General features: G+C 43.2%; 3 protein-coding genes across 5 annotated transcripts; 2 read left to right on the top strand and 1 right to left on the bottom strand.

The window, feature by feature from the left end:
• The first annotated feature begins 668 nt into the window (after positions 1-668).
• Positions 669-11365, top strand: LOC111970264 (STE20-like serine/threonine-protein kinase). The gene is made up of 17 exons (XM_023996911.2): positions 669-1003; positions 1756-1920; positions 2217-2265; positions 2586-2735; positions 2988-3060; positions 3201-3395; positions 3604-3772; positions 4595-6652; positions 6966-7096; positions 7275-7398; positions 8122-8301; positions 8450-8579; positions 8794-8918; positions 9073-9258; positions 9446-9571; positions 9751-9864; positions 10838-11365. The coding sequence occupies exons 1-17, from the start codon at positions 854-856 to the stop codon at positions 10961-10963; spliced, it is 4251 nt and encodes a 1416-aa protein (XP_023852679.1). The 5' UTR covers positions 669-853; the 3' UTR covers positions 10964-11365.
• A 51-nt stretch (positions 11366-11416) lies between these two features.
• LOC111970694 (tectonic-1) lies at positions 11417-22144 on the top strand. The gene is made up of 13 exons (XM_070445677.1): positions 11417-11838; positions 13016-13133; positions 13216-13349; positions 14299-14450; positions 14645-14747; positions 16767-16879; positions 17080-17250; positions 17598-17723; positions 17885-17970; positions 18333-18470; positions 18647-18800; positions 19169-19300; positions 21671-22144. The coding sequence occupies exons 1-13, from the start codon at positions 11514-11516 to the stop codon at positions 21815-21817; spliced, it is 1899 nt and encodes a 632-aa protein (XP_070301778.1). The 5' UTR covers positions 11417-11513; the 3' UTR covers positions 21818-22144.
• LOC111970265 (voltage-gated hydrogen channel 1-like) lies at positions 22121-25228 on the bottom strand. 3 transcript variants are annotated; one of them, XM_023996914.2, is made up of 7 exons: positions 25140-25199; positions 24578-24724; positions 23875-24097; positions 23549-23653; positions 23206-23431; positions 22870-22982; positions 22121-22782 (listed from the first exon to the last, which is right to left on the bottom strand). In XM_023996914.2, exons 3-7 carry the CDS (start codon positions 24049-24051, stop codon positions 22726-22728), a joined length of 678 nt encoding a protein of 225 aa, XP_023852682.1. In that variant the 5' UTR covers positions 24052-24097; positions 24578-24724; positions 25140-25199; the 3' UTR covers positions 22121-22725. The 3 variants fall into 3 exon arrangements, with proteins under 3 accessions (XP_023852682.1, XP_023852683.1, XP_023852680.1); XM_023996915.2 differs by lacking the exon at positions 24578-24724 and having other exon boundaries at positions 25144-25228; XM_023996912.2 differs by lacking the exon at positions 24578-24724 and having other exon boundaries at positions 25140-25223.
• Positions 25229-25914: the final 686 nt, after the last annotated feature.

Genomic DNA, 25914 nt, shown 5'->3' with positions numbered 1-25914 from the left:
TTTGATGGAGAAAGMATAATGGTCTGGGGCTGTTTTTCATGGTTTGGGCTAGGCCTCTTAGTTCCAGTGAAGGGAAATATTAACACTACAGCATACAATGACATTCTAGATGATTCTGTGCTTCCAACTTTGTGGGAATGCCCTTTCCTATTTTAGCATGACAATGCCCCCGTGCACAAAGTGAGGTCCATACAGAAAGGGTCCACATACTCTTGGTCATGTAGTGTATGTGGTTGTCTCACCTAGCTATCTTGAGATGAATGCACTCTGGATAAGAGTATCTGCTCAATTACTAAAATGTCAAATGTAAATGTTTTACATAAAGATCTCATATTACTGTTTGAATATTTTTTTWATAAATGTTTTTAAATATTGATGTCACAAATGTATCATTTGTACATTTCATTATGAAAYATGTAGTTATTTGTTATATTTGACTGTAAAGCACAACAGTACTACTTATTTCTCTGAGTGAGGCAGATATATATCTCTCAATGCACAAAAGATAAACAGGGCATAGGCCTACCCCAAAAAATCTCTTTCACTGCATGCTTTTTCTTTTTCTCTTTTTTTCTGTGTAGGATGTGGTTAGCACAGTCACTTCCTGCGTCTCTTCTGAGAGGTTTCAGAGACAAAGAGGTGTGCAGGCGAGTCAAAGACCTTTCACATTGGGTCTCCACCCACAGTGGAACTTGATGCTTGGTTCTGCCTGTCCTTACTATCTTGGSCGGACGTTGTATATGAGAAACGGGTTGTGTAGGCTTTGTTTCTGTGGGCTGCTGTCCACTGTAGCGCTGTAAACTGAGGAGATCCTTGTAGACTAAGGAGGACAGGGCAAGGTGGGGTGAGGGACATGGCGTCCCTTCTGATGCGTATCTTTCGTCTGGGCCCTGAGAAGAAGAGGGTGAAGGATTATGAGAACCTCCGGAGAGACGTGGACCCGCGAGAGACCTGGGACACCCAGGGGGAGCTGGGAGATGGGGCCTTTGGGAAGGTCTACAAGGTACCAGCAGGCTGGGGCCCAATACTCAACTTCTTTTAACTTCTGGTCTGGTCTTGTCTCCTTTCCTCTCCAAACCAAACCAAATCCGTAAAAATATTACATTTAAGATGAAAATTCTAGCATCTCTGATGGGATGGAGAGTAACTAACTCTGGATTTAATTCAATATGGCAATGATGGAGTGAAATGATGTCTCAGTGCAAAACAAGAGCAGCCAACCGTGTTACCAAACTTTGTAGTGCTTTTGATTTAAAGCTGTGTTGTGGATCTTCTCCATGGTAGGCAGAGTATAGCATGCGTCATGAGGCCATACTGTGGTTTGTCGTTTTCCTGTCAACCCATACAGGCTGAAATATAACTTCCTGTCTTGACGTATAACCCACACGCATCTGCTCTTCTGTTTTTGCAGAAACACCTTGACTGTTGTKGCACTTAGCTGACTGATTTCCAACTTTAATGTGATGGTTTTATTCTTCATTTGTAAATTGTAAATGTAAAATACTGTATTATTATTGAATCCAAGATGCAAAGAACTAGGGCCACCTAGATTAGAGTGATGTCATGTGTATCTCTCTCACTGGTATATGAGTTCAAGGTATTGTTTGTGATATTTTTAACGGTCTTTTTTCATACAAAGCATTTTGATGCAAAGCCTGCGAGAAGATGATGAATTACAAATAATATATAGACTAAAGCCAGTATAATGTAGATGGCACCGTAGAGACCATAGTGTATTCCTCTGTCTGTTTTCAGGCCCAGAACCACACCACTGGGGCCCTGGCTGCTGCTAAAGTGATGGAGGTACGCAACGAGGAGCAGCTTGACGACTATATCACCGAGATCGACATCCTGGCAGCCTGCCGCCATAGCAACATCCTTGGGTTGTTGGACGCCACCTTCTTTGAGGGTTGGCTGTGGGTGAGGTCTTTTTCAGCTGTTTGACTCCATTGCTAGGTGTCAATATTAATGCACTGGGTCAGGACTTGTTGGAGGGGTTTCAGTGGACTATGTGAAATCTGTCGTTCTGCCCCTGAAGAARGCAGTTAACCCACTGTCCCTAGGCCGTCATTGTGAAAAAATATTTGTTCTTAACTGACTTGCCTAGTTAAATAAAGGTTAAATAAAAAATAAATACAAAAACTATCCATTATATATATACAGTTAAGGCTTTTGATGATTGATCGTTGAAGATTCAATCTCTTTCTGTCCCATAGATCCTGGTTGAGTTCTGCCCAGGGGGGGCCTTGGATGACATCATGTTAGGTGGGAGCCAAAGCGTCATGTACTCCTTGGTTTCCATTTCTTTCGTTTTTCCTCCTCTGGGAAGCCACTGCTTGTCCTTATATGTTATTGTGTTTGTGTATTTGTGTGTGTCTTGTGTGCGTGCTGTGTCCGCGCGCGTGTGTGTGTGTGTGTGTGTGTGTGTGTGTGTGTGTGTGTGTGTGTGTGTGTGTGTGTGTGTGTGTGTGTGTGTGTGTGTGTGTGTGTGTGTGTGTGTGTGTGTGTGTGTTGTGTGTGTGTGTGTGTGTGTGTGTGTGTGTGTGTGGTGTGGTGTGTGTGTGTGTGTTGTTGTGACCCCCCAGAGCTGGAGCGGGGCCTGTCTGAGCAGCAGATCAGTGAGGTATGCTGTCAGACCCTGCAAGCTCTGTCCTACCTCCACCAACACCACATCATCCATAGAGACCTGAAGGCAGGCAACATCCTCCTCACCATGGAGGGACACGTCAAACTGGGTACAAAACTGCACAGCACACTCCTACAACTACTGGATTATAATCTCTCTCTCTCTTTCTCTCTCTTTGTCCGTCTTTTCTCTCTGTCTCTGTTCCATTCTCTCTCTCGGATTTTCCATCCATCCGTCCGTTTACCTGTCTACCTGACTGTGTGCCTGTCTAAATGTTGTTTATAAGTCTATCCTAGTGTCTCTCTTATAGTGTATCAGTGCCTCTYATTGAGTCCTCTCAAAGCCCTGTTTCAATCCCCAGCCGACTTCGGAGTGTCTGCCAAAAACATACACACCCTCCAGAAAAGAGCCACTTTCATTGGAACCCCTTACTGGTTTGTCTTACTCCTATCATTTTTGTATATGTTTAAATGTTGTTAGCATGCAGCCACATTCCCATGTGCATTCTTTTTCAACAACCCCTATGTCTAACTTTGTCCGTCTGTCCCTCTGTCTGCCCGTCCGTCTATCCCAGGATGGCTCCAGAGGTGATCCAGTGTGAGACCTCCAAGGAGAACCCGTATGGCCCCAAGGCGGACGTCTGGTCCCTGGGCGTGACGCTGATCGAGGCTGCAGAGATGGAGCCCCCTCACCACTCACTCAACCCTATGAGGGTCCTGCTCAAGATCACCAAGTCCCCCCCACCCACCCTCAGCAACCCACGCCTCTGGTGAGTCAGGGACAGTTAGTCATACATGGAGATGTCTCTATTTTTACGAATCAGTGGTGGCTGGTGGCACCTTAAATGGGGAGGGCCAGCTCATAGTATCAAACACATGGAACACATATTTTCCCATAGGGAATAGGGTGCCATTTGGGATGCGTCACCTGAAACCTATACCCATCCCTGTGGCCCTGCACTGTGTTCCCACTTTCAGGTCCTCCCATTTCCAGGACTTCCTGCGGAGGGCGCTGCAGAAGAACCCTGAGGCCCGGTGGGGAGCCCAGCAGCTCCTGGCCCACCCCTTCCCCTGCGCTGGACGGGACGGTCGAGCCCTGAAAGAACTCATCGCCGAGGCCAAGGCTGAGGTGATGGAGGAGACAGCGGTAAGAGATGGGGGATTCTTCCCAAATGGCACCCTATTCCCCATATAGTTCACTACTTTTGATCAGGGCCCATAGGCTTTGGTSAAAAGTAATGCACTATATAGGGAACAGAGCTCGCCAGCTTGTAGTCCTAAAAAACAGAAATGAGTTACCGTTGGTTCGATCGGCCRTTCCTATGGGGGAAATTCATGGGGAAAGAATGGGGTTTTGGGATAAACACCGAAAATAAGGTCTGAGGTTACCACAGGCTTAGGAGATCTTATAAATTTTGTTCTATGTAATAATACAAGTTAGTTAACATGACCTTTATGAATTATGAAGGCTTTATGTGCTTGTTTTGATTACATAAATGCTTAAAAATTCACAAAAAGTGATGAARATTATCTCATAGAACAAAACATATAAGATCTCCTATGCCTGTTTTTACCACAGACCTTATTTTCGGCGTTTGTCCATAACCCCTCCAAAACCCCCATTCATTTCGCCATAGGCTTAGGTCAACGAGCTATGGTGGAGTCCAGAAAGACGGCATTACTATTGCTCTCCATAGAGTGCCATTTGGGATGCAGACTTGATTTGAGGGAGTGATGCCTTTCTAATAGAGATCTGCTTCGATCTAAAACGTGTTGGGAAAGTTTCTCTATTTCTGCTTCTATACTGTAGGTGGAAGTTCATACATCAACTTTCCAACATTTTGTTCTTTGAGTGTTTTTATTTGTCTTAAAGTAGATAGGACAGAAAATAGATTMAATTGAAATTGCCTCCTAAAGTCTGTCTTAAATGAACAACAATGGTAACACATCCTATTATTTTCTCTGCCAGTCCCTGATCGACCATGGGGGCTCTCTAGACGAGGACACGATTGTGGGGTCGGATGGAGGGACTGCCCAGTCTGAGAAGGGGCAGGAAGAAGAAACAATGCAGGTACCAGAGAAACCTCAGGAGGGCCCATCTATCATACAGGCTGGTATGAGTCCACCACCACCTCCATCCAACCCTGACCCAGTCTCTTCCTCCACCCCAGTGAAAGATGGGGGCACCGCTGGGACCAGGGTGGAGACTCCCAACACGGACAGGGCCAGAAAGCTGGCCAGGCGTCTGTCGGTCTGGGAGCCAGGGACCTTTCTCTCCTTTCTGACCACCGGGTCTCGGCGCTGCAAGTCCGGTCTCTGGGGAGACACCCCCCCAATTCCAGCCAATCAGACCCAACAGAACAAGGAGGACAGTCCCACTGGCCAATCAGAAGAGCAGGAAGTGACACATCCAGCAGGAGAGAGAGATGCAGGGGATGCGGAGAAGGATCKGTGTGAGAATGTTGGGAGGTGCAGCTTGGAGGGAGGGATCACTCCACCCATCCCTGAAACAAATGACACAGGAGATGATGCAGAAGAAAAGGTTGAGGGGCAGAAAAAAGAGAAGGATGAAATTTCAAATGACTGTGAGGCCCAAGACCTTGACCTGGAAGTRGTTTCTTCTTCTGAACAGGAAATAGTAGGCATCCACACTGATATGAACCAAAACAGTACCAATGACTCTGTTGGTGATGCACTTGACTCTGACAATAAACAACCAATTACTGAGGCTCAATGTTCAGTTAAGGAAATTGGTATCCTCAAATCAGCACCAAATAACGATACTAAGCATAGGGTAGAAGAAGCTCCTCGCCAGTTAGTGCACACACTAAGTCCACTGGTTATAGCCTTGTCTTTGGAAATGCCCCACCCATCCACAAAAGAGAGAGGAGAAACCCAGCATCCAGTGCTAGACTTTCTGGATCTGTCCACTCATAACCACTTCAAGATGGCCACCAGTGGGAAGGCTGAGGAAGAGACAAAACAGAGCAAAGACGAGAGGACGGAAGGGACCAAGGAGGAAATACAAAAGGAGAGGGGAGAGGAGGAGCAGGAGCAGGACAAGGATGAGAAGATTTTAGAAGAGAATGAACTACATGCTAAGAGAGATGAAGAGGCAGAGCACGAGGGGAGTATGGTAGAAGAAAGGGATAAGATGCAGATAAATGAAGAAGGAATACAAGACAAGACATATGTAAAAGAAGAACAGGAGGTCAAGGTGGAGTTAAAGACAAGCGAGGGAGAGACAAGCAACTGTCCAGACATTGAGAAAACTCCAGACAAAGGAATGGACTTAAAAGAACATGAAGCAAGTCCTGAAATAGAGAACGGAGAATCTAAGAGTGATATTGAAGAGACCGTACAATCAGAACAAACAGGAGAAATACAGACTGAAGCAGAGAAGCAAAGTGAATCAACAATGGAAGTTGAGACCAGTGAAAAGGAGAAGAGTTTGAGGGCAGACACAGAAGATAAAATCATTGATATCAAAGTGACTGAATGTGAAAATGTAGAGAGAGCAGAGGACAGAACAGAGGGAAAAGATGAACAGAGTAAAGAGGAGGACCTTGGATTAGAAAGTGATAACATAGTGATTATCCAAGCACAAGAAACCAATATGACCATGAAGCAGGAACCGAAAGAAGAGAGAAACAAACAAGAAGACAGTAAGGGAGAAGAGAAGATGACTGACCCCCCAACTGGAGAACCTATGACGAGGGTAAACTTGACCTTGGAGTCAAATAGTGGGAGGGAGGAAGGAGGGAAAGAGGAAGGAGGGAAGAAGCTGGAGGAAGGAGGTAAAGAGGAGGAGGCAGGTCAGACCCAATTAAACATATTGACCGAACAGAGCTCAACTAGATCTCAGGGAACAGCTACAGACACAGTACACCTGAACTCAKCATCAAATGGAAACTGGCACCAAGTGACAGACAGTCAACCCAAGATGGCTGCCACTGATGACCAAGCTGACATGACAGAGAAAGACAACTCAACAATGACAGTCTCAACAATGTCAAGACCTGTAGAGGTGAGTGATAGTGATCAGGGCAGGCTGGCACCCATTGGTTCCCCAAGTGAATATAATACAGAACATAAAACACAAGGGTACAATTTATTAAGATTAAAGAGACATTCCACTCCAAAATCAAAGTTTCTCAGGTGCTTTCAAAACTCAAAAGTAGTCCACTTTTGAGGTCTGAAAACATCTGACAAAAGTCGATTTTAGAGTGTAATTTCCCTTTAAGAGAAGTAATAAGAAGTGTTGTGTGCTTCCCTAGATAGATTACACCAACTATACAGAAGCACTTTGTGACTGTAATCTTTTCTTTGTTGTATTCCAGGAGTTGATCCATAACAGGAAGACGGTCAAAAGGACCCGGAAGTTCATGGTGGACGGCCGAGAGGTCAGCGTCACCACGTCAAAGGTCCTGAAAGAGACCGATGGGAAAGAGCGGCACATGCGCTGCGCCAGGTAAACTTTTCCCTCTGGAAACAAGGCTTGGGCTCCAATGAAAAAATAACTAGATTAAGGATAGACTCAGAATTTCAAATACGTCTTAGATGGGAGACTTAAACACATTCATATTCAATGCATTCACTTCATTAGTATGTTCAATCTCCCGTGTGTGTGTGTGTACCTGACTATGCAGGCGCCAGGAGCTGCAGGCTTTAAAGCTCCTTCAGAGGGAGGAGCAGAGAGAGTACTCCCAGATGGAGCAGCGGCTGCAGCAACAGAGAGAGATGATGTTCCGACAGATCGCCCAGGAGATGACAGTGAGTAGTGGGACCCAGGGTCCCGTTTGCGGAATATTTAGATAAAGCCTGGAATAAAAGAAAAAGGGCTACCTATAATTTAATTATAATATAATATTTAGCTTCTATATAGCAAATGGCACGTACTGTATGTATATACTGTAAATTGTGTGTAGGCCTGTCTCCCACTTGAATCTTCTCTTTGTGCCAGACTGGGTTCAAATGCCTTCTGTTTAATTTTTCTGTATTTATTTATCTGTATATGTATGTATGTATGTATGTATGTATGAATGTATGTATGTATGTATGTATGTACAGTATGTATATGTTTACTGCTCTAGGGATATAGTTATTTTTTGGATAACATTATTTACTATTGTGTATTCATTTTTTTCACTCTTTATACGACTTGCACTGCAAAGAACACCGGAAGAATTATCACTGAATTATCACAGTGAATTATTGTAATGTTTGTGTATGTGTCAATTAATCCCATAAGGGATGGGTTGCCAACTGGCACTATGACACGAAAATATAATTTAATTCATATAATCTACATTCTGTTATTACACCATTGTGACTTCCAAAAACACAATTTCTTTCAGGTTTTAAGGTATGGGATTTGAGTTTAACAACCTGAAAAACAAATTTTCAATATTGAGTGATTGCATGAGATTTGTGGCAATCTTTCCCCCCGTCTTACAAACTCCAGCAAATGTGGTGTGTTTTGTGTGCATTGTGCAGAGCAAGAAGCAGTATTACGACAGTGAGCTGGAGCGGGTAGAAAAGCAGTATGTTCAGCAGAGCAGCCGCATGGAGACAGAGCACACAGCCAGGCTCAGAGAGGACGCACGCAGACTCAAGAGCCAGCAGGAACGAGAGCTGAACCGCAAGGCTGCTGTACTGAAGGCTCAACCCAGAGAAGTACACCGATTCGCACGCAAACACACACACACGCACGCACAACACGCGCGCACGAACAACACGCACGCACGCACACACACACACATACACACCAACACACACACAGAGAGCCCTTGGTATATCTTGTTTCCTCTTGTGTTCATCCCAGGAGGCGCGTTACCTGCAGAAGCAGCAGCAGGAGCTCAATGAGACGCTCCAGAAAGGAGTCCAGGAACACAAGAGGAAGGTGGCCTCTATGGAGTGGGACATCACTGTCAAGACCCAGCAGCTTAAGAGAGGTACACACATGCACGCACACGATCAGCACACACTCACGTATGCATGCACCTACGCACTCACAAATTGGTTACGATTATGGGCTGCTTTATGACAATGGTTAGCCAAATCACAGACCGACAGGAAATTAGACATTGACCACAACGGTGACATTGACTGTGTTTGCGCCTATAGAAATATTTGATTAATTCACATATATGGGCTCCTTGCCTCCAGCCCGGGAATCAGTCATTTGGGAGATGGAGCAACGTCATCTGCAGGAGAAGTACCACCTCTTCAAGCAGCAGGTGAAGGAGCAGTATTCACTGCAAAGACAACAGCTCACCAAGAGGCACAGCAAAGTGAGTTGGAATGCTCTCACCAAGAACCCTAACCCCCCAAACTTGCATACTCAAATGCACACACAGAGACACACACACACACGCACACACACACACACACACACACACACCATGACACCATGACCATGATCCCCTCTCCCCTGTCCTTTCCCAGGATATAGACAGGGCGTCCCAGTTCCATCGGGCATTGCTGGATGAGCAGAGGGCTCAACAGGCCCAGGAGAGGACCCAGCTCCAACGAGCCCAGCGCACAGAGGCCAAGGCCAGGCTGGCCCACTTCAAGCAAGAGTTGAAGACACTGGGCCTGAGTGGGCAAGAGCACAGGCAGCGCCTCACACTGGTCAGTACAGGGACTTGTATGACTTCTCAGTTCCCAAATTGTTAACATTCTTTGCTGTGCTCAATTGGCCACTAGTAATTGTTTGTTTGGCAATCCTCTTTGTCTTCGTCTCTGTCTCTTTTTCTCTCCGTCTCTCACAATTTCTATTTCTTTCTCTATGCTCTCCATCTCTCTCTCTGTATGTCAGTTTATGTCGGAGGAGGAGGGTAGGCAGCGAGCTGAGAGGCAGAGTTTGCAGCAGGTCCAGGAGGGCCAGCTGAGGGAGGTGCAGGAGCAGTGTGACGGCAATATGACTGAACTCCAGGAGCTGCAGGTACACTACACTACGCACCATGTGCTAGCAAGCTCACTGGGTTGTAGATATTTATATTATATCTACTATAAACTGGTATACTCTATAATAGAATGTATTCATATAATCAAATAAGCATAATTGATTATAGAAAGAAAATACAAAACATTTATGCGTGTGTGCTCGTGTGTGTGTTTCAGAATGAGAAACTGCAGCTGTTAGTTGACATGGAGAAGAAGAAGATTCGGAGACTGGAGGATGAACACACTCTAGAGCTGAACGAGTGGAAAGACAAGCTGGCCTGCAGGAAAGAGGTATGGGAGACAGAGAAAGAAGAGAGGTTGTTGTGGGAATAGTGTGTTGAATGGCAAAGCAAGTAGGGAGAAAGGAGAGTGGATATTGTTCAATGTTCAGCTGCCATATCCATTAGCCATGCACACCATGGTAACAGATTAACGATGAGAGGCAAGAGGGCAGTATTTATTTTATTGTTATACTTTTTACCCATTTTTCTCCTAATTTTCGTGATATCCAATTGTCCTATCGCTGCAACTCCCATACGGACTCGGGAGAGGCGAAGGTCGAGAGCCATGCGTCCTCCGAAACATGACCTGCCAAGCCGCGCTGCTTCTTGACACAGTGCTTGCTTAACCCTGAAGCCAGCTGCACCAATGTGCCGGAGGAAACACCATACAGCTGGCAACCAAAGCCAGCGTGCATGCACCCGGCCGCCACAAGGAGTCTCTAGAGCGCGATAGGACATTACAGCCGGCCAAACCCTCCCCTAACCCGGACAACGCTGGGCCAATTGTGCGCCGCCTCATGGGTCTGCCGGTCGCAGCCGTGCCTTAGACCGCTGTGCCACTCGGGAGGCAACAGGGCAGTATATTAAATCTGAAAACATGCTCCCATCTTACTTGTTGTCCTTGGAGATCTGAAAAGGTTCATTAAGGTCAGGTATGGCTCCAAGGAGAAATGTTGTCATATCCATTAGACATGCATACACTTTTAACAGCTTGCTGTTTGAAGGGACATCAGGGCTACACTTTGAATCCCAAAACATGTTCCTTTGCACTTGTTGACTTGACTCGATGACCTGAAAGGTTCAATGAGGGTATATAGTCTGTTTGTCCGTCCGTGTTTGAACGTGTTTATGCCTGAGTGTGCAGGCATAGTCTGGTATAGTGTGTGTGTCTGTGTATCTATCTGTGTGTCTATGTGTCTGTCTGTCCATCCGTCGTCCTTCCATCTGTCTGTGTTTGAATATGTTTCTGTCTGTGTGTGTAGGTGTTGGAGGAAGACCTGGCTCGCCGGAGGAGAGAGAAGGAGGGAGCGAAGAGACGGGGGAGTGAGCCTGAGTCCAGGTTTGCACCTCGACGCTCACGATTCTTCTCAAGCCTCAACTTCTCTTAACTGACCATGACCAAAAGAGAAAACAATCCTGAAAAATCTAACTGCGTTTTATATCAGACACACTCTCACAGGGAACTCACATACGTGTATATAAACAACATACTATCTATTTTATCTGACAGTGCCTGACATTTTTTAAAGTACCTAAACTCATTCTACAGAGGAGTGAGTATAAGAGGAATTACTGACAATATATATATTTTTGTCAAATATTGTATATGCCTCTCTTGCAAGAGAATAGAGGACATGTTTGTACATATTTCAATAGTTGACCACTGAAGGATGTGTAGCAAGCTACTTTAGTATGTATTCTTTCAAACACTGTTGTGGGGCAGACATTTCCCGTCTATTATTTTTWACCTAATGTTTGCAATAAATTACAAATCCATATAAAATGTTGGTCATCATCTATTGCTGAGTATCCTGTGATTGTGAGCACATGTCCTCCTGCTGGCTGAAGACAGCACCAATAAACAATTCGGGTTGGAATACCCAGAATGCAACAGGGATCCCCTAAGCAACATAATGCTTCCAGAAATCAATAATAAAGATGGACGCCTTTGTTTGGGTGCTGATAACGTTATATACATGGGCATTTTTTGAGTTCAGTGTAGCACAAAACACGGACGATTTCAATTCTACTTTTGCACGYGTTAACGAATCAGTCATTGATTTGTTAGGTAAGCAGAATTTCACGGATTATGAGAATTCCACCGGTCTAGACGTTGAGATTGTTTCAACTGCCTCGAATGTGGTTAGCACAAGAGATGGGACTGGTTTTAGTACACCGTCAACCACAGAGTCCACGCCACCGTCCATGTCTCCTCAAGTACCTCTGCCGCTATCCGGCTCCCTGCCTCCCTCTGTCACGGATGGTAAGGATGGTTGATTGTCTCTCAATGTAACGTCTCTGCACCCAACTTTCTGTACTATRCTGCTCTACCAACCAAAAGAGCAGTAACTGCTCATAGAGTGAAACTGTGAAAAATGACTTAAAAGTTTTTTTTATTGTCCAACCAAATGAATTGTAGGCAGATCATTTGAGATGTGGTTATCTGTTGTCTTACGATGAGGTTATTTTTTTATTAATATTGACCCTAACCTCTGACATGACATTTGTCCCTAGAAGGCAGTTACTGCCTTCTTGCTTGGTACACCCACTGGAATACATTTCCATGACGATTGTTTTTTACACAAACTTGTGTTAATATATTTATTTGTATGTGGCTGTCAGTGTCATATAGTTTGATACTTGTATCAACGAAGAACAATAAATAATACCAAGGTCAACCGTAGACACAGCAGCACAAAGCTCAGTGAAACCAAGGTAAAAGGCAGTAAGTAACTGACGTGTGTGATGGCAGTTACTGCCTTTTTCCTTGGTTTCACCTTAACTTTTTGCAGTTACTGCAAACTTGACCCCCCATTTTCTCCAATACACAACACAATGGAGGCAGGATATTTGTCCACACGATAAAGCATGTATTTAATGTATGAAATAAAGTGAATAACACATTTTGGACCAAATGCACAGTTACTGCTCTTTTGCTTGGTAGGGCAGTATGGCCTACACTACTTTAGACAGAATAACCCTTATCAGAGATATTTCAAGGAAATGTATTTGTTCGAAAGTATTTGAACAGGGCCATACATAAGGGTACATAGACATTGAATATAACATTTTCAGGCAATCTACATGTGATGTGGTTTGTGCATAGTCCAATAAAGCCCATAACATGGGTAAAGGGTGGGTAGGCCCTAGATGTAGGGTTTATCCCAAATGGCACCCTATTCCTTATACAGTCCACTACCCTATGGGCCCTGGTCAAAAGTAGTGCTCTATATTGGGAATAGGGTGCCATTTGGGATGCACATAGTCTTGGAAATTCCAGAACTGGGGCAACCGCACATTGGTTACATTGTGGTAGGCAACTCGTCTGTCTAGTGAGACTAACACACGCATAAGGATCAGGGAATTAGCCTAGGTGTAACCCATTAGGTGAGCTCTGTCTAGTGTGTCACTTCAGCTAAATTAGCATTCTTTATCCTCAGTTTCCAGAATTTGCCCGTGCGATCAATTAAAGGACCAGTGTGACCCCAACTGTTGCTGTGACCCAGATTGCAGACAAGAATTAGCTCTCTTCACCGGCTGTACAGTGACAACAGTCCGGCAAGTCACTAGTACTCCTCTTTTCTGATGACTTGGGGTTTGACATAATCAGTGTAATAATTGATCTATGTGTTCTTTCCAGTGGTGAGCCGAAGCTTTGCGGTCAGGACGTGGTCACCTACACTATTAGTGAAACTATAGATGGCTATGCTCAGGTGCAGAGGTCTGTCCAGCAGGAGGTTAACCTAGACGTCTTCTGCATACAGTCAACTAACTGTAAGTTTAATAGGCCTTGATATAATATAATCTAGGCTGTGGCTACGGATACAGAGCCTCGCCTCACCCCTGCCCGCCCTTCCGGAAACCTTTTTTTTTTTTTTTAAGCTAAGGATCCGGATCACATTAGTTTTTCTAATGTAGCTGCTGCTCACTCCCTCTCCCTTCATGTTTCTCTATTTACTCACCCTCTTTTGAACCCTGATGATGTCTGCCTCATATTTCTGAACAGCTGAAATAAAAACCCTATGGCGATTTGAATGAACTTTCCAAAACATTTTATGAAGGCTACAACATTCTCTGTCTGTCTGTTGTAACGGATATTGCAGTTGCACAAGCAGGACGCAGTCCTTACATTTTCAGCGTTTTGTGTGATGATGAAGGCTAATCTTTATAGTTGCTGCCATATTGTAGTTCCTGAAAAAAGAACACTACTTGACTGCCTGTCTGCCTCCTGCGCAGCTTAGCCAATGTTTGCAATGATGATTAAAAAAATAACATTCAATTGCTAATTAGACTGGCTGTCTGTGTCTTTCTGCATTCCACCTCTAGGTAGCCAAACTTTCTAGGCAGCAAGTACGTTGGCAGTGGAGTGGGCACTCGGCTACGTAAAAAAAATAATGCATATGCGCAGAATTTGTAGTTTGGGCAAATTGGGATACTGAAACTCCATATCTGTAGCCACTCTGTACAATCCATGACCTGATTCTTATGCTCCCTCCACTCTAGTTCTTTAACGTCTTTGGTTTACTAGCAGTTTATTAATGTTAGTTGATCATTATCTGACATAAGTAGGGACATAAACACCTGTAATAACAAAGAACACACCTGTAATCACTCGAAGAATGTGAATGTGGGATTCTTGAATTTCAAACATCTAAAAGCATAATTGAGCTATGAGTCTATGATAAGGTGACAATTATCTATGTACTGTACATCTGTGTTGAAGATGAGGCAGGACTGTCCCTCGCCACACCTGAGGTTCCTACCGCAGGGAACTTTGATGGCCTCTACAAGCACTTTGTGCAGTTCTTGTTTGGTTCTGCCAATAATGGGGCCACAACGTCTACAGTGGAACCGCTAACTTCACCTGGATACCTGGTGAGACTCACCCCACACTGTTGACAATGTCCATCAAAAAGAATCAACAGTGTTTTTGTTGTGAGATTGTTTTCTGGTGATAGTACAAGATACTTAATAGTGCAATACTCTTGGGATCTACAATGAACAAAGTTTGACACTAGCTTCAGTTAGCGCCTTCACTCTCTTTCCAACTCTTTTTTCCCCCCCTTCAGTACGGAGATGTCATAGAAACGGAGGAAGAAAGCGGAGGAAGGGGGTTCTTCCGGTTGCCAGCCCCCTCTGTTACAGCCCACTGCTCTGACCTGAACCCTGCAGGTACCAGAGACTGTTCAGCTCCATGTACATCCACACTGTCAGTATTGGCCCCCTCCCAATTAGGTCCCTAGGTTTTCAAAGATCTGAAGGGGCTGAAGCAGTACTGTGATGGCTCTACTTACAGTTGAAGTCGGAAGTTTACATACACTTAGGTTGGAGTCATTAAAACTTGTTTTTCAACCACTCCACACATTTCTTGTTAACAAACTATAGTTAAGACATCTACTTTGTGCATGACACAAGTATTTTTTCTAACAATTGTTTACAGACAGATTATTTAACTTATAATTCACTGTATCACAATTCCAGTGGGTCAGAAGTTTACATACACTGAGTTGACTGTGCCTTTAAAAAGCTTGGAAAATTCCAGAAAACGATGTCATGGCTTTAGAAGCTTCTTTAGAATGCTAATTGACATAATTTGAGTCAATTGGAGGTGTACCTGTGGATGTATTTCAAAGCCTACCTTCAAACTCAGTGCCTCTTTGCTTGACATCATGCGAAAATCAAAAGAAATCAGCCAAGACCTCAGAAAAAAATTTGTAGACCTCCACAAGTCTGGTTCATCCTTGGGAGCAATTTCCAAATGCCTGAAGGTACCACGTTTATCTGTACAAACAATAGTATGCAAGTATAAAGACCATGGGACCACGCAGCCGTCATACCGCTCAGGAAGGAGACGCGTTCTGTCTCCTAGAGATGAACGTGCTTTGGTGCGAAAGGTGCAAATCAATCCCAGAACAACAGCAAAGGACCTTGTGAAGATGCAGGAGGAAACGGGTACAGAAGTATCTATATCTATAGTAAAACGAGTCTTATATCGACATAACCTGAAAGGCCGCTCGGCAAGGAAGAAGCCACTGCTCCAAAACCGCCATAAACAAGCCAGACTACGGTTTGCAACCGCACATGGGGACAAAGATCGTACTTTTTGGAGAAATGTCCTCTGGTCTGATGAAACAAAAATAGAACTGTTTGGCCATAATGACCATCGTTATGTTTGGAGGAAAAAGGGGGATGCTTGCAAGCCGAAGAACACCATCCCAACCGTGAAGCAYGGGGGTGGCAGCATCATGTTGTGAGGGTGCTTTGCTGCAGGAGGGACTGGTGCACTTCACAAAATAGATGGCATCATGAGGTAGGAAAATGATGTGGATATATTGAAGCAACATCTCAAGACATCAGTCAGGAAGTTAAAGCTTGGTCACAAATGGGTCTTCCAAATGGACAATGACTCCAAGCATACTTCCAAAGTTGTGGTAAAATGGCTTCAGGACAACAAAGTCAAGGTATTGGAGTGGCCATCACAAAGCACTGACCTCAATTCCATAGAAAATTTGTGCGCAGAACTGAAAAAGCGTGTGAGAGCAAAGAGGCCTACAAGCCTGACTCAGTTACACCAGCTCTGTCAGGAGGAATGGGCCAAAATTCACCCAACGTATTGTGGCAAGCTTGTGGAAGGCTAACCGAAACGTTTGACCCAAGTTAAACAATTGAAAGGCAATGCTACCAAATACTAATTGAGTGCATGTAAACTTCTGACCCACAGGAAATGTGATGAAAGAAATAAAAGCTGAAATAAATCATTCTTTCTACTATTATTCTGACATTTCACATTCTTAAAATAAAGTGGTGATACTATCTGACCTAAGACAGGGAATTTTTACTCTGATTAAATGTCAGGAATTGTGAAACACATTTAAACTCAGTTTATGTAAGCTTCTGACTTCAAATGTATACACTGATACATTGAGCCATGGAGCTTTTCACATTGCTTTCATCTATTTAGTCCTTTTCGATCAGGGAATTATAAAAGGGCTAGGGATCAACATGGAACCAGACCAGGGCTGAGTGTTCTCAGTGTTTGTGTGGAAGAGGAGGAGGATGTTTGAGGGGGAGGGGCCAGAGGCCAAAATTGAAGTGGGTCACAATGTAACCACACCACTTAAGTTTTGTCCTCATCCTTCACTTTAGCCTAAACCTCTCTCATCAAATTGTATTTGTGACATGCATTTTCAGCGTTTCTGAAGGAGCAGAGCAATAGATGCATGCGGAGCCTGGTCCTGGAGTGGGACTGTACCACCCTGCAGGCCCTGAACATGCACAGCTACACTGACCCCCGCCTCCTCTCTGTGAGTTGGTCTCGCCTTGATGTTCAGCTTTATGTTTTGGAAAGTGCAAAATGTAATGTTCTATCAACTCCTACCCAAATAATGTTGTCGACTAGTCCTTTACTTGTAGTTGTGGCCAGCATAAATGAGAGAAAAACCACTCTGTAAAACCCCACCTGAAACTTGTATCTGAACAGACCAATTCCCTTTTTATTTCACAGAAGAAGAGTGAAGATATGCGATTTGTGGCTGTGGGGGTGACCTCCATTGTCCTGCAATCTTTGGAGGGGACTCAGACCCAGCTGAATATCACTGGTGACTTGAGCCTGGACCCGCTACTGTTGGACTCTGTGGCCCCTGACTCAGCAGTGTGCATCAATGTGGTGCTCCAGGTGAAGTCTAAAGCCTCACAAAGCAAGCTACACAGGATGGCCGCTCTGCCTACTTGCGTAAAAAAAAGAACATGCCAACGTGTGTAGCGAGGCAATTTGTAACCCCTCGCAATTACGCAGGAATGCTATTTTGTATTGATAAATGTGACAGATACCCTGTCTCATGGCCAAGGGAGGTGGTAGGTGGGAATGAGGTGGACCCAAATTTGTGGAAAAATAGTACTTTATTTTATTGCCGTTGCTTGATTGTAGGAAACATGGCATGACTTGAAGACTTGTCCTAATCATAAACATTCAGACTCATCACTAATGTCAAATTTTGACATTCTGTTTTCCTCTGCTGACAGGTTATTTACACGGTCACGTACAGTGAGGCTGGAGACATTGTGAATGTGAACGCGTCTTTGGTCCTTGGAGCCATCGACCGTAACATGGTCCCAATAGAGCAGGAGTTTCAAATTGAATTCGTCCAGGTGCCATATTTATATATATTTTTTAGCATTTTGCATAGTTCTATGCATAGAACTTTTGCATCAACCCAGAAAAGTGGTTTACTCTTAATGTAAACGAAAGCCAAAATCACTATCACTTCAGTCAGCAATACCTCTCTCCCCTTGATGTCTTCTGCTTGCAGAATGTTGACCAAGTGGCGCTCCACTCCAGTGGGAATCCTGGTTATGTTGTGGGGCTCCCTCTACTGGCTGGATCCAAAACAGCAGAATATCCTTTTTTGGAGTGGCCAGAGTGAGTTATAATTTCTCTTACATGGCATATTCTTCATGAGTTTTCACGTCATCAACTATCAATTTGTTCTGATCAAAGTGGCATTGGATCCCTTTGAAGAGCAGATGCTTCAGCTTTCTATGAGCTGTTGATTCACTAGTTCCTTGGTTTTCTTGAAATAACTCCCTATTCTTCTGTTTTTTAAGAGATATGAACATGAATAAGCACCCTATTACTGACTCTATATTGAAGAACCAATATTAAAACGTATATGAAACCTATAAGTTATATCTGAGTATTTCCCAAACTTGACGAGAGGCCAGACATAATGTATTTGTGTCCTTAACTGTCCTGCTCACTGGAATAGTTCACAGTGCTGATTCGAGGGGAGCTTTTACCCTCCTTCATGGCTCCAAACTGTCAGACTGTCTCAGAGGGCCCCATCACCGCTCCCCTGTCCTGTTCGGGGTCGACATGGTGTCAGGCTGCACGTTGAGGTGAGAGAGGAAGACTGCTCTGTTCTACAGGACCCAAGGCCCAATCCCAAACAAATCCCTTGCCACTTTTTCTTGACCCTTGTCCCTCACCCCCTAATGTGAATGTCTTTGGTTGTCTGTAAGTAACTAAGGCATTGAGGTGAAGGAAATACTGTATTTCTCTTATCTATTTCTAGATTGGATGAGACTGCTAACTGCTCAGTGGTATCAGAAGTGGTTCTAGGAGTATTGAGGGGACAAAGCTTCCCCCAGTATGTGGCCTCTTTTGGGAATTCCCCACCTCAGAACCCAATGGACTGGGTGCCAATAAGGAACCAAACCAAACCTACGGTGAGAAGCTTTGGGCAAAGTATTTTCATTGCATGTTAGAAAATATTAATTTGAATGTTGTGATGTAGATGTTGCTGTCATAGCATATATTAAGGATACATAGACAACCATTACATTACAACCATTAAAAACATACTGCAACGATGACACAAAACAGTAGATGAAATTGATAAGACATTTGGATTGAATCTTGAAAGTTTGCAGAGAAGGGATGGTTGATTGAAGGACTTCCACCACCAACAGACATAGTTGGTTATGAGAAGTGCTTTTTCCGGTTTCTCAACAACCACAACGGTGTAAACAACAATGACTCCATATTGATGGTTGGTAACAGCCCTTATATGTTTCTATTCTTTTGGACTAAGCAGGAAGCTCAGAGTTGCAGCATTCCCCTGTCTCTTCACCTGGAAGTGCAATGGACCCAATATGGATCCCTGGTGAACCCGCAGGCTCAGATTGTCAGTGTCATTGAAGTGATTCACACCAATACCAGCAACCTGGTAAACCTTGAGTCATCTTAAACATTATGGGACTTTACTACTAAAAAGTATGCTCAATGGAGAATATCCATGAAAGTGCTTTTTAGTCCAGGACTAGGCTTYGTTTTTTTAACTGCTTTGGTACTATTTTCACAACTCTTAGTACAAAACTCCAAACTGGTCACACTTGTAAAGCAGCCAGTCTTTCATTCAAAACCTGTCGTTGTGCATTCATTTGGATTGTAAAAATCTCTCACCACACAACCATTGATTCAAAATATACACTACCATTCAAAAGTCTGGGGTCACTTAGAAATGTCCTTGTTTTTGAAAGAAAAGCAAAAAGAATTGTCCATTAAAATAACATAAAATTTATCAGAAATACAGTGTATACGTTGTTGTAAATTACTATTGTAGCTGGAAATGGCTGATTGTTAATGGAAAATCTACATATTCATAGATATATATGCATACAGAGGCCATATCAGCAACCAGCACTCCTGTAATTCCAATGGCACGTTGTGGTTAGCAATCCAAATGTAATTAAGTTTAAAGGCTAATTGATTCATTAGAAAATTATTTTTGCAATTATGTTAGCAAGCTGAAAACTGTTTTTGTTCTATTAATGAAGCAATTAAAACTGGCCTTCTTAGACTAGTTGAGTATCTGGACCATCAGCATTGTGGGGTTCGATTACAGGCTCAAAATTCCAGAACAAAAAACTGTCAGTATATTCTTGTTCTGAGAAATGAAGGCTATTCCATGCAAGAAATTGCCAAGAAACTTAAGATCTCGTACAACGCTGTGTACTACTCCTTCACAGACAGCGCAAACTGTCTAACCAGAATAGAAAGAGGAGTGGGAGGCCCTCGGTGCACAACTGAGCAGAGGACAAGTACATTAAGTGTCTAGCTTGAGAAACAGACGCCTCACAAGTCCTCAACTGGCAGCTTCATTAAATAGTACCCGCAAAACATCCGTCTCAACGTCAACAGTGAAAAGACAACTCCGGCTGGCCTTCTAGGCAGAGTTGCAAGAAAAAGCCATATCTCAGACTGGCCAATAAAAAGAAAGGATTAAGATGGGCAAAAGAACACAGACCTGAACAGAGGAAGATTGGAAAAAGTGTTATGGACAGATGAATCTAAGTTTTAGGTGTTCGGATCACAAAGAACATTCGTGAGACGCAGAAAAAATTAAAAGATGCTGGAGGAGTGCTTGACGCCATCTGTCAAGCATGGTGGAGACAATGTGATGGTCTGGGGTGCTTTGGTGGTGGTAAAGTGGGAGATTTGTACAGGGTAAAAGGGATCTTGAAAAAGGAATGATATCACTCCATTTTGCAACGCCATGCCATACCCTGTGGACGGCACTTAATTGGAGCCAATTTCCTCCTACAACAGGACAATGACCCAAAGCACAGCTCCAAACTATGGAAGAACTATTTAGGGAAGAAGCAGTCAGCTGGTATTCTGTCTATAATGGAGTGGCCAGCACAGTCACCGGATCTCAACCCTATTGAGCTGTTGTGGGAGCAGCTTGACCGTATGGTACGTGAGAAGTGCCCCATCAAGCCAATCAATCTTGTGGGAGGTGCTTCAAGAAGCATGGGGTGAAATCTCTTCAGATTACCTCAACAAATTGATACCAAAGGTCTGCAAGGCTGTAATTGCTGCAAATGGAGGATTTTTTGACGAAAGCAAAGTTTGAAAGACACAATTATTATCTGAATTAAAAATCATTATTTATAACCTTGTCAACGTCTTGACTATATTTCCTATTCATTTTGCAACTAATTTCATGTATGTTTTCATGGAAAACAAGGACTTTTCTAAGTGACCCCAAACTTTTGAACGGTAGTGTATATTACTCAAATAACTTGTAAAATGATCTTGCAGCAGTGTAAAGTATAACAAGCATACACATTCAGAAAATATTGAGACACGGATTTGACGAAACCAGTGTAATATTGATTGAATAGTGCTGTTTTTATAGAAGCATTTGTCACAAAGTGCTGAACAAAAATTTTACTTGATCAGCTTGTATTTGTACAACAGCAACCAGAGCACCTATCGTGGCTACACTGATAAGTGTCTCACTTACTAAGTCGCTCTGGAGAATAGTGTCTGTTAAATGACCAAAATGTAAATCTAATACATGTAGTCCACTTACCAAGATCATTATATGCCCTGTAATGGAACAACAGACTTTCCTTAGAAATTGTAGGCTACTGTTCGATTCCCTTTATTCAAAAGTAACTTAATTTATGCATCTTAAACATATTGCGAAGTGATGGAACAATAGAGTTCCTCTTCCAGACCTCTGGTCAATGCTATGACACCTTTATTTAACACCCTACTTATGTTTTATTGCCATTTTTCTTTTCCTCAGGCGTTACTCTCTGGAGGCAGTCGTGTCATGTCTGTCACCAGCTCTGTGACCTTCATACCTGTGTCTGGAGCCGCCCGGCCGGGCTTCAAGGCCTCGCCCACTATCGACGCCAAGCTGCCTTACGACTTCTTCTTCCCTTTTGTTTGAACGACTGACAGACGGAAGAGTGGGAAGGTGTTGCACACACAAACACACACAAGAAACCGCAACTATGTTTCAATATCCTCACCAGCATACCACTTAGAATGCATGGCCAATACATTGCTTCATTCTTAATCATATGCTAGTGTGGATATTGATGTTGCCTCTTTAGAGTCCCCTGGTACACTGACCAAAATGTAGAGCAAAAAATATGATGTTCTCTGATGCTACTCAGCTGCTGTTAGCAACAACCTTTTATTTATTTGTACATACTGTAGTTTAGATCAAATGAGAGAGTATTAAAAAAAATCAATAAAGCAACATTTAATAATACTTTCATAGTGATTCATACTTGTATTGTCTTTGCATAGCAAGCAATGGGTATTCAGAAAAACAGCAAGATGCAACAAATTCATTACAGGATCTTATGTACAAAATATTAGCTGTCAATTCATTGATTAGCTGAATAAAGGCATAGCACATATATATATATATATATATATATCAAATAAGACGTATGCTCATTGCATTGTGAGATACTGGCATATGAAGTCTGATCAGCTTTTATGATCTGCTTAAATATGCAGATAATGGTTGGAAGGTTGACCTAATCATGTGGAATCTATCTAGCCTAAGTGCCAGTCTTTGTGCTATATTACCAACTCCTTGTCATTCATTGTCATGCCAAATGTTTGGTTTGACAATGATAGCAATTGAGTTGGCAAGAGTACAAACAGATTTGGGACCAGGCTAGTATCTATCTGGGCAGTGTAAGCTCCTGTCATGGTGGAATTACTGACACAAATGGTGTATGGATGGTCAATACTTTTCAGAATATGCCCTTGTTTATTGATCAATTCCAATAAAACTTTAGAAGTGGATAATGAAAATGGCATCTTGTTCCTCTTCCTGCATCAGTACTCAATGTCATGCTGTCGCAGGAGAGCCCGCAGTTTACTGTTCTCTTGTTCCTAAAAAAGTGAAGAGATTGAAGGGTGTGTTGAAAAAGTTGTCTTGGGGGGGTAGGGGTTTGGGTTCCCGGGGGCTGGCCAACTCACCGTCTTGCCGCTGCGCTCTTGTAGCTCGCTAACTCGCTGGACCAGTTGATCATTGCTCTCCTTCAGTTTGTGAACTTTGTGATCGGCCCTTGCCTTCACAGACACCAGGATACCTGAGTGGTGGGAGAAAACATGACATGTTGGACACAAACCCATTTTACAACATTGGAAACCTAGCTAGCTGTGTGACATATAGGTTGTGTTCATTAGGGCATGCATTGGATGACGCTTTAAAATGTGTGTTTATTGGACATATCCAGGGAGTCCCTCCCTGTTTCAGTCCATTTTCTTCCCTTTGATGCTTAATGAACGTGAAAAAAGTACGAAATCTCTCACCGTTGACTATCCTGGCCACCCTCCAGAGCCTGAGGAGGATCAGGAGGCCCATGAAGGCATCTTCACTGGCGATATACACAATGTCCAGGATGAAGGACACAATCACTACCAGCCCGTCAAATACCTCAAACTTGTGATGGAAGAAMTCCAGCTGGTAAGCAAAGAGCTTCCCAGCCAGCTCCACCATGAAGAAGGTGAGAAGAGCCAGACTCAGGTAGTGGAACACCTGGTGAAGAGGGAAAGGACAGAAGAGTTGTAGGAAGTTTGGGGTCACAGATTTTTTGGGGCTGTAGTGTTGTTGTCCCCAGGACCGACTTTGGGAAACATTGCACTCTAGACTCACCTGAGGGGCAATGTGTCCATGCTCCAAATTGATGATTGTTAGGTCAAACAGTAGCTCGACCAGCACAAAGATGGCATCCAGGACGACCAGGCACACCACAACTATCTAAACCAGAGGCAAACACTCATCAGACAAGACCAACCTGTCAAGCATATGTGAGAATTTACTGTCTCATATTTGCGGCCTAGACTGAAAAACACACACACACACACACACATACGTAAGTTCCCCATCCACAGTTGACATTTGATTTGAGCAAAGGTAACATTTACTAGCTGTGTTTGATTGATAGTATGAGCATTGCCTACTCCACTCATATTCCATACCTGGAATTTGTCGGAGCTGTAGAGCATCTTCAGGGAGTCTCTGAAGGAGAGTTCCCCCTGGGGCATCTGTCCTGTGGCTGGTCCCAGCTCCTCACTAGCTTCATGTAGCTTCTCATCCTGCCACTGGGCTGTGTGGTCGTCACCCACCGTGGTGAAATGCCTCAGGTACTTGGACATGGTGATGCAGGGGGATGGGGTGGCCCACCAAAAAGAGACAGTTTTCCTGCAAGGGCATTTGGAAATTAGAGGTTAAAAGTTTAACTGAATGTAATTTAAAAACCTCAAGTCTTTGGGGGGAGGGCTTCTGTGGTGGAGGTGTCTCCCTGTTGCAACTTGTAATTAAACTGGATTGATTTTCATTGACCTTATCAATGACTGCTCTCCTTTTTGTTCACCTGGAAATTACTATTACAACATCGATGTACTGTATTCAAACATAATTCTCTCTCTACTAAGCTAACATATGGAATTGTTTTAAGATCATCATGATCATTTTTAATTTTCTAAGACCCCTGTAGGTATAAAATAAATTGCAAAACAGACAGTCCAAAAAKAAATCATAAGGTTTTGAAGTGTCTGAACTATATCTAGTAGAAATAAGAAAGGTCAGGAAATATTTTAGTTTTTTGGGCACATATTTAACCCCTTTTTTCTGTTGGCACAAAACTACCTCCCATAAAAAAAATGACCGGTACCGGATTACCTTCAGACGAGCCCTGTGACATTTGTGGGGCTCATTGAACAAAACGGAGATCACCATCGTGTTCATGGGATCTTCATCTTTCCATAGAGTGGTCATATTAGATGGCCAAACCTCATGGTTTGACAAACGCAGCTGTAGCTCAGCGATCTTCAGTTGCGGAAGGCGACATAGGCGGATGCGGTGGATTGCCAATGAAAAAACAGATCTCTAGCTTAAACTGATGGATTTTGGTGGGAATTGTCTTTATTATGGTACTTAGATTGAGGCACAGGTGTGTCAATAGACTCTTAAGGATGTTTATGCTAAAACTTTCAAATGTCACAAGTTTGTCTGAGGTACAATAACACAATAGAACTATATTGTTTACTGTTTATCCAAAGCTTTCCACTAATTTCCTAACATGGACATTGTTAGTATAACCAATTTACTAGCATTAACATGAGGTTCATATTTTTACCAGCTGTATTTCTGCAAACACACATTGAGTWGTCTCTGGAATAAATATTTTATAAACCATCATATTGTCATATACACAAAGAATAGGCAACCTATTGTAACTTACCTGCCTTCTTAAAGTCTATGAACGACTGCTCAACAGTCAGGATGAATTGGCACTTATGTGTTTCCCAGCTGTGTATTATACAATATACATTACTTCTCCTTTTAAACATTGCAGAACCATGCAAGATGTTAACAAACCAAACCCTCTTTCTCAAGATGCAAGTTAACTGCGTGGGCAGCCCATGTTGAATTTCCCCCAAAAAATCTAGACCAATATAGTTTATCATAATAGATATTTTATTGTTTTATAAAAAAGAATAAACATCTTCTGCCTTGCAAGTGCCTGATATAATTGATTTTGTAGCCAATAAGCTTTAATAACTTTAGTGATCATGGTCAACAAATGGTTTTAACAATAACGTGTGTAAAATACACTGAACAAAAATATAAATGCAACATGTTAACTGCTGGTACCATGCTTCATGAGCTGAAATAAAATATTTGTTTACATCCCTGTTAGAGAGCATTTCTCCTTTGCCAAGATAATCCATCCACCTGACAGGTGTGGCATATCAAGAAGCTGATTCAACAGCATGGTTATTACACAGCTGCACCTTGTGCCGGAGACTATAAAAGGCCAATCTAAAATGTGCAGTTGTCACACAACACAATGCCACAGATGTCTCAAGTTTTGAGGGAGGAATGTCCACCAGACATGCAGGAATGTCCACCAGAGCTATTGCCATAAGCTGCCTCCAACGTCGTTTTAGAGAATTTGGCAGTACGTCCAACTGGCCTCTCAATCTCAGACCACATATATGGCGTCATGTGGGCGA

Source organism: Salvelinus sp. IW2-2015, linkage group LG11 (assembly GCF_002910315.2).
Source record: "Salvelinus sp. IW2-2015 linkage group LG11, ASM291031v2, whole genome shotgun sequence".
Classification (NCBI taxonomy): Eukaryota; Metazoa; Chordata; class Actinopteri; order Salmoniformes; family Salmonidae; genus Salvelinus; species Salvelinus sp. IW2-2015.
The sequence above is the reverse complement of the archived record's forward strand: the minus strand, read 5'-3'. Positions and strand labels throughout refer to the sequence as shown.